Genomic DNA, 11,288 nt, shown 5'->3' with positions numbered 1-11,288 from the left:
CACTCCAACTCTTTAGCAGGCCCTTTATGGAGGAGCAAGGCTTCATTGTTCTTTAGGAAATATCCCAATGTAAAGGGGCAGTTCTTCCCCCATTAGAGTATCTCAGCTCTGCATACTGAGCAGCTGAAGCCAGAGGTCCTGCAAGATTTGTACTTATAGGATCGCAGGATGTTAGGGGTCGGAAGGGACCTTTGAAGAGCATCAACACCCCTGCCAGAGCAGGACCATAGAATCTAGCATGGGCTGCACAGGAACACATCCAGATGGGTCTTGAAAGTCTCCACAGGAGACTCCACAACCTCCCTGGGCAGCCTGTTCAAGTGCTCTGTAACCCTCACAGTGAAGAAGTTCTTCCTCATGTTGAGGTGGAACCTCCTGTGCTGTAGTTTTTATCCATTGTCCCTTGTCCTGTCACAGAGTGCAATGGAGAAGAGCCTGTCCCCTCCCTCTTGACACTCAGCCCTCATTTAATAAATCCCCTCTCAATCTTCTCTTCTCCAGACTAAACATGCCCAGGGCTCTCAGCCTCTCCTCACAGGGCAGTGCTCCAGTCCCTCAGTCATCCTTGTAGCCCTCTGTTGGACTATCTCCAGTAGATCCCTGTCCCTCTTGAACTGGAGAGCCCAAAACTGGATGCAATATTCCAGGTGAGGTCTCACCAGGGCAGAGTAGAGGGGGAGGAGAACCTCCCTGGATCTGCTGGACACACTCCTCTTAATGCACCCCAGGATCCCATTGGCTCCCTTGGCCACCAGGGCACATTGCTGACCCATGCAGATCTTGTTGTCCACCAGGACTCCCAGGTCCTTCTCCACAGGGCTGCTCTCCAGCAGATCACCTCCTAACCTGTACTGGTGCAGTTTATTCTTCTTTCCCAGATGCAGGACTCTGCACTCATCCTTGTTAAACCTCATTAGGTTCCCAGCTCTCAGTCTGTACAGGTCTTGCACGGGTCCCCTCTGCAAGCAGAGCTAGGAGCTGCTTTCAAAGCATGCACCACCAGTGCAGATAGATGGAAGCTGCATGAAGATGGTGTAGACCAAAATTTCTGAATCTTATTCTTGTGCAGAGGTCTTTCTAAGAGGCAATTCTTTCCTTTAGAGAAGCTGTCTCGTTAAATTATGTTTGATACTTGCACTGAAAGTGTGAGATCATCTACCACGATGTTGGGGAGAGAAAAATAAAAATGTTGGACTCCCAATTTAAGAAGGAGAACAGATTAGGTGTTTTATTGTTAGTGCTCTTTGAAATTTCCCTGAAGGAAGACCTGGGCAAGAGTCATTACTGCAGTAAACCGGTTGAACAGGAAGGAATACTTCTGTCAAGAAAGTTACACCCTCTTAAACTGAAAGCACACAGGTCATCTAAACGTGTCTGTGAGCAGGAAGACTCAGGAGGCTGTGCATTCTTCTAACAGATTATGTGTTTCAGGTAAGAGGTTGCAACAAATATTCTTACTGCTTAGCAAGTGGTCCAATCATTTCTTCCTGAGTTCCCGTGAAAAGGGAAAATTGAGCCCACAGCGCACCAAGCTTTTATACTAGAATGCTTGTGTATGCTGAGCTAAGGTAGGCAATTTCATGTGCTTGGATGGCAACTACAATGTTGTGAGCACTGTGTGATCATGTCAGATCTCCTGATTTTTAGAGAATACTTTCCAGTATTTGCTGGGTTCTCCCCTAAACCCTTCAATCCCCAAGTCACTTGATTATGTGAAAACATGGCTGTCTTTTAACAAGAAATAACTACAGTAGAAAAAAGCCAGACCCTTCAGAATGTAAATTCAGAATCCACAAGGCAAAAACTTTAGTTGGTTTTTTTTTTAAGCATTATAGATTTTGCCTAATGAGTGATTTTTTTTTAATTACTATTATTTTATTTTTAATTCAATGTATCAATGCACTTTATTCAAATGGACTAATAGTGGCTGGCAAAGAGCCAAATCCTTTCCTGCACATCTTCTGTTAGTTTGAAAAAGAGCAAGAGCTGACCCCAATACAAAGCATAGTCTTACTAACCAAACTAGCAGGTAAGACTTGGAGCACTAACACTTACAGCATGGCATGCTGTGTTGCCACTCAAAATCGTTAGTGTTAAATGCAAGCTGGTATAAAAGACACAGGGTGCTACAAACGGTGTGGTACAAGTGGCTGCTCTCTGCCAGGCCCTTCCTCTGCTGGCATTCAGCCTGGCAGAGGGACCCCACTTCACTGGGCAGACTTTTGTCACTTGCATGGACTTACCAGCTTATTGAGGAGAGCAGGGGAGCAGAATGCACAGACCAGCTAAATCACATGCTTTTAAAGATCTCTAGGAAAGCAATACTTCTCCTGAACAGTATGGAGAATTCCAGTTTTCAAGGTGGTGGGGAAAAAAAATTAGACCTTTTTTCATTTAATGGATATGATTTTTTTTTCTTGTTTTCTTTATTTACCTGATGTAGAAATGAGAAACAGGGAAATTTGTTTATTATTGATAGTGGTGGTATTTAAAAATATTCTTATTGAAGAAAAAAAAAAAGGGGAGGAGGGAGGGGAGTGGCAATCTTAAGTGTAGTGAAGTTCAGGATTCGTGTTAGTAGAAAGGTGCAGAGACTGTAATTGAAGTTGGTGCTTAGCTGACCCTCCAAAGTGGCATGCAACATTTTGGTTATCTGACTTAGCGTAACTTCATAAATGCTTTTGGTTTTCAATGTGGTTAAACAAACAAAGCCCTAAACATGTGGAATCACTAAATTGAGTGCTTGAAAGAATAGTTCAGCCTCTAACTTGGAGATTTCATTTCAGCCTATTTAACTTTTCATTTTGTTTCTCGTTCCTCACTGTGGGTGAAAGAAGCCTATGTCACCTAGAGTTTGACTTCAAATGAAACAAAAATATATCAAGTGGTGATGAATACCTTCTGTTGTAATAGAGATTTTCATTGCAAGGCTCTGTTATCTAGACTAATACAGTATAGATCTTGGGAACACATTGGAAAAGCTATTTGTGGAGCTAAGCTTTAGCAATTTGTGAGCAGTCTTTTTATCTTGGTATTTTTTTCTTTCCTGCTACAGAGTACATTTTTATTGAATTAGTAAATCAGATGTTTCTGGGTTTTGTATTTATATATATATTTTAATGAAGTGGCCAGCACAACTGTGTGTTTTATTGTACTGTTGCTATTCTGTGTCATTGGTGTTTTCTGGGCTGCATCTGTACTGGTAAAATGAAACAAGCCAAGGCCTTGAGGGCAAGTGGCCCAGAAATAGATTCCAGTTTTAGAACTGAACTCTCTTCCTAAAATAGATACTCTCATGTCTACTGACAGCAGTCTCCCACATGTGCTGCCCACCTGAACCGTAGGACTGCTTGGCAGGTGCCATAACCAGGAAGCTTGCTAATCCCAGCAGGAATGATGGTGGTGATCTGCTGCAGAAGGACGTGCCCTTTCCTCCTAACTTGCTAACAAAGACATAACCTCAAAACCTTTCAGCCTTTGAAAATACATGTTTGGAACAACAAAGAAACAAAAAAGGTGGAAATAGATATTCTTAGACTTGACTTTTTTTTTTTTTTTTTGTCTCATTACAGTAGGATAAAAAGTGGCATCATAGAAAGAACTTTGAAGAACAAATAAAAGAGGAAGCTGTGAATGAAACTACCATTACAGCAGATATTAATATGAAGCTTCCCTATCTACTTGGTTTTGATTCCTGTGGTAAGTGTGCTATACCAGTGTAAAAGAATGGAAATAATGTAAAGATTCTCTTTAATATTGGTCAGAATTATTATTTTAGCATTTAGACCAATTGTTTCAGCCATCCTGTTGCTGCTGCTCAGGAGGCCAGGATAATGGTGCCAACAATATATTCTTATTGCAATAATAATAAATATACCTGGAAATAAGCATCAGACAAAAGAATATTGAAGCTCCAGATTTAGAAAATATTTCTCTTCTGTGGTGAAAGCTCTAAAGCAAGAAAGGACCAAAGAAGTGTACAGCTTTGGTTATAGTGGATATTTTGGGGTTTAACTTTTATCCCCTGCTTCATTTCAGTGAGCATGTAGCTCCAGTTCTGAACATCACTCTCTTGGCCTTGGGACTATTGTAAGGCTGCCTTGAGGATTACTAAAACTGAAGAGAAAAATCAGCCATGGCATACTTTGGGAGGATGCCCTTCTCACATAATGAATTTTGTGAAGAACAGGCTGTGGACCAAGCATTTTACCCACTGCACCATTCTGGCTCTGCTGGAGAGGTCTGTCTAGGATTTGATCGAATAGTTGATGAAGTCAACAATGAATTTCATTTCTATGGTTCATCACATCCACACCATCATGAAGACATTTTTTTCTCAACAGATGTCTTTGGTCTGAATGTGCCTGGCCATCAGTTTTCTGGTCAGCCTCTAGTTGCTTATGGTGAACTTTATCCTGGAAATCCTCCTGTCTCTCACTGGCAACAAGGAACATCACCAACAGTTGGCTTCAGATCTTCTTTACTGTATGATTACAGAAACTTCTCTCTGGCATACCCCAGCCCCTACAGTCAAGAAAGAGAAAGCTATAGAGCAAATAGAAATGTGTTTGACTCAGATGTGGAAGGAGGCAACACAAATCTGAGTTTTCAGATAGGCTTTGACAATATTGATGCTCAGTGTCCAGTTTCCTTAGACAACTATCCATTTGGACGAGAAGTGAGACATGAAAGTGGAAATGGGGGTGATTGTTTAACTGACACTTCCAGAGGATGGAACACAGGACCTGTTTGGCCCAGCAGCTCTGGACTTGACACAGAGGTATTTCAATTTTCTCATACTAACAGTGCTTAAAGTTACTGTGTCCTGTGTCCTTGTGCTTTGTGTAGTCACTCACACTGATGCAACATGAATTAGAAGCACTTGATTTAGAGACCTCATTAAAAATAAGTATCTATGCCTTTGGCAAAGCAAAAGGTTTTGCTCCTGTAGAGAGTTTTTGTCGTGTGTTTTATGTGTCTAATCAGTGTGGTGGTGTTAGGTCATAGGCTGGACTTGATGATCTCAGAGGTCTAGTCCAGCCTTCATGATTCTGGGATTCAGGTGGCCAAAAGCAACTATGAGACTTCCTATTCCTTTCTTATTTGGTCTTTACTTCCAAAGATGGAGATGGAAGGAAATGCTAGGTGTATTTTCCAATAATTGTACAACATGATTTCTTGGCAGTTGGAATTTCCCATGCTATCTTTCTACCTTTAAAAGGAGGGTGCCCTCAAACAAACAGCACATGATTCATTAAGAGGATTTTATACAGCATGAAAGCCTCTGAGCATTCTCTTAGGTCTAATATCAGAAGAGAACCCAGCAGATCATAAAAATCAACACTGGAAGATTCGTACTCTGGCTAGTTAATGATTTTTGTACTGACAGAATCTGTGTCCTACCTATTTTAGCTAAATTATACTTAAAATGTCAATGCATTTCTGCAACCTATCTGTTACAAAAGACTTTAATAAGGGCAGTTCCTCACCTAGTATAAAATGAAGTGCCTCCATTGACTAATGGAATCTTGCCATTTCTCATCAGAAGAGAATCTAGATTATGGTCCAGAATGCTCCAGTAGGCTCATTTTACGGCTCATTGAACCACAAAACTACCACTGGGGGATAAGTATAGAAATGTAGAGTAAGATGTGTTTGAAATAGACATGATAACTGATCTTGATGGTCTCATATGAAACCTCTGACATGTGATTCAACGTAACAATACATTATGCTGAATCTGTTTTCCTGTGGAGTGAGATAGTCTGACATATCCTGAAAGATGAAACATAGCATGACTTGCTTTCACCTTGTTCTGCATGCACTTAAATATGCATGCATAATGTTTTCTAAAAATAGATATCTCTATTAGAATTGTTGAAGCCAGATCCCATGACACACACTGTCTTTAGCTGTCTTTTTGAAGTAAATACTTTATCTTAATTCTCTCCTTCCATCATGTGTTCATTGCTCCATTTGTGGGTTGCTGTTTTCATAACTATGTCTTATGAGGCTCCAATGACTGTCTCTGATGTTCTACCTCTCCTCATTTCCTTTCAAAATCCTGACACAGAGAAGGAAAAAGAAAATGATAACTCCTTCCTTTTGTCTAGCCCTTGTTAGCATTCTGAATCATTATAGGAATCCTGAAATAGCCTACAGGATACCTCTGCACTGTGAATATTAAAAGACAGTTTGGGTTCACCTTCAGCTCTTAACTGCCAATGATCACAACATCATAAAGCAAAAAGGAAGAGACACCTGAGTGACTTGTTTCTGTGTCTATGAATAGGGACAGCTATAGAAGTAAGCATATGAAGGTTCCAATGGATAGGGAAGTGGGAAGGGCAAAATATATCTCTGGACAGGAACTCTAAGACTCCACGTTTTGGAAGCTCAATGAAAGAGGAAGGGATGTGTATGTGGGGAGACAAAAGGCTGTTATTTTTGACTTATGATAGGAAAACTAAGGCATGCCAACATCATGATGAAAAGAACAAGCCTTCTCATGAGAAAAGCAGAAAAATAGTGGGATACAAACATGCAGGAGGAGATTAAATGATGATATGAGAAAAGAGGTGTAAAAGAAGCAGGCAGATAAGAACAGGCACAAATGTTTCAGTGACAGAGGAGAGAATTATAAGGGAGGGAAGAGAAGAGTGAGTCAAGGGCAACTACAATCAAATGTGTGGGAGGGTTTTGATTAAGTCAGGGAAGTATTTGAGCTGTTTAGCTAGAAGAGAAAGAAATGGGAGAGAGGAGAGAATTGATTTGTAGCAGAAAAATCAGTGTGATCCCAGGAATTCCTTCAGGGAGAAACAACTATGTTAGAACAGAGAGAGAGCACCAAGGCAAGGAGCTGGGAACTGAATCTTGAAGTGATAAAGAAAGGGAAAATAAGAGTGAAAGGAAGCTGAGAGAAAGAAGAGTAAAAAAAAAAAAAAAAAAAAAAAAAGCCTTTGAACAAGGAACCCATTGCTGCTGGGCTGGAGGTTTTAGAATAGATAAAAAGGGCTGTGGGGTGACAGGTATGATGCCAAGAAGACCATCTTAACAGTTGGAGAAGTGGAGCACCAGAGCAAAAGGAAGAGAACAAACAAGTTAGACTGGTGAGGTCCAGAATGAGTAAATGATGCATCTGAGTAGCAGGAGATGAGAACTAAGACTGAAGATGAAGTGAAATAGAAAGGATGCTGAAACAATATTCACACTGCTGAAATCATACTTTCATTCTGATCTTCAGCTCTTGGATGCATTTGTATGGCCCCAGACTTCATTTAATGTGTACTCATTAAAATACGTCCAGTGTAATTTTCTCTGGCCTTATCACCACATCAGATGTTCAAAGCTATTACAGCAACTGCCTTCATAAAAATCCCTGTGGAAAAAAAATTTTCTCCATATTATAAAGAAAATTGAGGTACAACCTCAGAAGTATCCAGTAGATTTGTCTTCTTCACCTATGATATTTAAAATGTAATGTTTTCAGAATAGCTAGCAAGACTGGCTTCTTCACCCAAGCCAAATCATCATACCAAACTTCATGATTTCAGTTAGGGTGCTCCAGAAATGAGAGTTATGTAGTTTGTGTTCATAGTTGGGAAGGATGGTTCAAGTGACTTGATTAGACCAATGTGAGAAAATTGTGGGTAGGAAAAGAGAGATATTCCAGTTGTCCATGGATGCATTCTGTTACTTCATCTCTGTTGATATTGGTTCTCTCCATATGCAATTCTCTGAGTCATTCACTGCACACTTCCAGGTATTTTCAATGATTGAAGTCCTATAGAAAAATATTATTGTAGAACTATGTAATTAGTATTTTACCTTTATATGCAATAGGAACAAAATAAAGTTTCTAGATATCTGAAGAGAGATAAGACAGAACTAAATCTCCCATCCATATATTTCATCCCTGGAATTGGAACTATAAGTATCTATCATGTACACCTTTGCCACCAGAAGGAATTAGAGTTAGTTAGCAATGGTATATTCGTTCCCTCTCTGTAGACTCTTTGTTTGTCATCAGCGTTCATCAAGGAATGCTGCCAGCAAAGGTGCAGAAAGGCAGAGGGCTCCTTTGTTTCCTGCAGGAGAGGTATGGATTCCAGCTTTGTCTGCCAAGCTCCTTTTTGCCATCCTTTAGTAATTATGTAATCACATTCTTCTTCAAGCTATGAATTTACAGATCTATACCTGTGCTCTTGGGACCAGTTCAGTCTTGGCCTTCTCCTTGCATAATTCTTTTCTGTTCCTTCTTCCTCCGTTTCCAGTTGCAGTTTTGCTCATGTTCAGTGTTGTGGCCCAGCCTCACTTCTTACCTATGGCCTGGTTTTCTTCGCTTTTCATTTATTCACACTCTCTTTATCCATGCACTTTTTCCAAGGCATTGTTACCTGCTTTTGAATGACAGAACTGTAAGTGGAAAAGGACCCTTTTGGTGTGGCTGAAAGCAAGAGGTTTCCAGCCTTCCCTCCTGCAGAAGTCCTATGGGGTAGTTTTAAGCTGTTGCAGCGCAGGGCTTGGGTGGTTTTTTAATCTCTGTAGAGTCTCTGCCAGTCTTCTGTTCCTCATGCTGGCTGCTCACCTGGTCCTGCAGCTCCTTCACTAGCAGTTTAGTCTTCAACACCCCAGACACAGAGCACATCTCCCACCAGCGAGGCCACTGCTGTCCCCAGACCTGGGGAGGGACACCAGGCAAGCCCTGCAGCCAAGGAGCTGAGCTGCAGCATCCTTGCTTTGGAACTGTGTGTGAGTTAATGTCTCTGCTGCCCACAAGAGACAGTTTCCTAATGCTTGTGCTACTGTGAGTAATGAAAGTGCTGCATACAATGATGGTATCTACAAAAGGTTTGCAACTTCTGAGCTTTCAATTCTGCCATTGTGATCTCCCCACCAGCCAGCTCCCTACAGATCTCTCATCTTTTCTGCTCATCCCATCTTTTAAACGGTAACTAAAATTTCCCAGCCTGCGTCTTTTAATACGTATTGCACTTCTTTGTCCAGAAAAAAGAGAGTCTTAAATTCAGGTTGTTATTTATTATTAATTTTTATAAATTTACATAACCAGATATAAATTATTTAAATTAAAAAATAGACCTTTCACCACATTTCATTAGCCTTATATATGTCTCTGTGAACAACGGTAGAATGGGCTTGCAAATATAATAGTATTAAACTCTTTCCTGGAGGTAATATTCTGATTGAAGGGTACTGTAGGAAATGGACAGGGATGTGTTTTGAGCTGAAATGGTGACTCAGACCTGTGCTTGCCAATTTCAGAGAAAATATTTAGGGATTTTTCATGGTCATCAGAGTGTACTTGCTTCCTGTTATCTGCTTTAGGGACCTTGCTGACAGGTTTATGGAGTTTGAAGCAATCCTGAACATCCTTCCAGGGCAGAAAAAGAAAAAAAAAATAAAGGTTAAAACTCACTGTAGCATAAGTTCCATCACCCCTTTTCCCCCTTTGTTAACTAAACATGTATCTTCTACATATAGCATTATCTGTGCTCTGACAGTAGGTGAATTTTGAAAGCTTTGTCTGGAATTCCTTATATCCTGCACAGAGGGGAAAAATAACTGTTCAATCCATGGTAGCTGATGCTTTGTTAAGTCTGTGCTTTTTCTCTGAAAGCATTTAGAGTGCAGTCAAAATGGGACTATTTGTGCTTATTTGGAGCTATATCAAGTTAGGCTAAGAAGGATCAGGTGTGAAAGTTAGTTCTCATGGAGTCAAAGGCATGGCTAGCCTTGTGCTCCTTCTGCTTTTGTGACCTGAATAACTCATCTCTGTTTCTTCTGGTGTCCTTTTGAAATGTTTAGGCTGCAGTTTGGTCAATCCAGCTGGTTGAAGCAAATCAAGGAAGTAATGAGAACACAGCTGCTTTTTGCAGTGTGGTGGAGAAGTAAGTAAAGGAAAATCCTTTCTTCAACCAACTATGATGTTTCACTTCTGAAGTAGATTGGTTATCCCTGTGTGTTAGTTCTGGCTGAGATGCAGTTAATTTTTCCCATAGTAGCCTTCACAGTGCTGTGCTTGGTAGTGGTAGCTAGAAAGGTGTTGGTAATACATCAGTGTCTTGGCTTGTGCTGAGCATTGCTGTCTCTCCAACATTTCCACCCTCACCAGCAGACCGAGGGTGAGCAAATTCTTGGGAGGGAACATAGCCAGAACAGCTGACTAATCTTACCAAAGGGATATTCTGTACCATATGATATCTGCTCTGCAATAAAACCTAAGAGAAAGGGAGATCAGTTATCACATTTGTCATCTGGATCAACTCCTCAATGTCTATCAATATCTGAGGGGTGGGTGTCAAGTAGAGGGGGCCAGGCTCTTTTCCGTGGTGCACAGTAGGAAGACAAGAAACAACAGGTTCAAGCTTGAATGTAGAAGGTTTCACCTCAACAAGAGGAGAAACTTCTTTACAGTGAGGGTGACAGAGCCCTGGAACAGGCTGCCCAGAGAGGTTGCAGAGTCTCCTTCTCTGGAGACTTTCCAACCCTACCTGGATGCATTCCTGTGCAGACTACCCTAAGTGATCCTGCTCTGGCAGGGGGGTTGGACTCAATGATCTCTTGAGGTCCCTTCCAACCACTGCTGTGCTGTGATACTGTGATACACGTGCTGAAAACCCAGTATGTGGCTGGACATCACTGGCAAGTGGAAAAATGATTATATATTAGTCTGGGGTGAATGGTCAGCTTTAAAGTGTGCTCATTCACATATGTCTCAGTTTTCTTTTTGTCCACATTTCAACAGCCTGAATCCCAACCCTCATTCTACATGAATTCATCAGATTCCACATGCCAGGCTTCCCTCTCAGATTCTTCTGGTGTCCAAACTTTCTACATTTAACTTTGCACTCTAATTATAGGAAAAGCTTTCTATTGATTTTTGTGTGTGTGAATAAATGACTTTATTTACAAGGCTAAAAGTATTAAGAGAATCAAGCCATTCCTGCTTTGCAGTAACTTGTTTAGTGTGCATCACTAGCAAATACTCATCAAAAGAGAAAAAGCACAGCCTTTGTTTTTCTTCTATCAAATAAATGGGAAAGCATTCTTAGGACAAAATGTCACAGCAAACAAAAGACAGAAAACATCATAAATTTTCAAATGACTACCATATTTAGTCTTGCCAAATGTGAATCCTTCCTGTCTCCAAGACTCTCAATAACTGTCTGTTTTATAGATCAGAGGCAAGGGACATAATTCAGGCTCCATGTAATGCAGACTTGTGCCTCCAGCCTGTATCTTGAGTAGAAATGCATCGTGTTCTTCTC

At 40.8% G+C, this 11,288-nt stretch overlaps 1 protein-coding gene across 1 annotated transcript in view; it reads left to right on the top strand.

Annotated features, from left to right (window-relative positions):
* Positions 1 to 4,135: 4,135 nt before the first annotated feature.
* Positions 4,136 to 11,288, top strand: part of PIK3C2G (phosphatidylinositol-4-phosphate 3-kinase catalytic subunit type 2 gamma) — a 188,945-nt gene continuing 181,792 nt past the window's right edge. Inside the window, exons 1-2 of the mRNA XM_054386727.1 lie at positions 4,136 to 4,780; positions 9,826 to 9,908. Of these exons, the coding sequence (XP_054242702.1) occupies positions 4,136 to 4,780; positions 9,826 to 9,908 (728 nt within the window). The remainder of the gene's footprint in view (positions 4,781 to 9,825; positions 9,909 to 11,288) is intronic.

Source organism: Indicator indicator, chromosome 14, assembly GCF_027791375.1.
Source record: "Indicator indicator isolate 239-I01 chromosome 14, UM_Iind_1.1, whole genome shotgun sequence".
Taxonomy (NCBI): Eukaryota; Metazoa; Chordata; class Aves; order Piciformes; family Indicatoridae; genus Indicator; species Indicator indicator.
The sequence above is the reverse complement of the archived record's forward strand: the minus strand, read 5'-3'. Positions and strand labels throughout refer to the sequence as shown.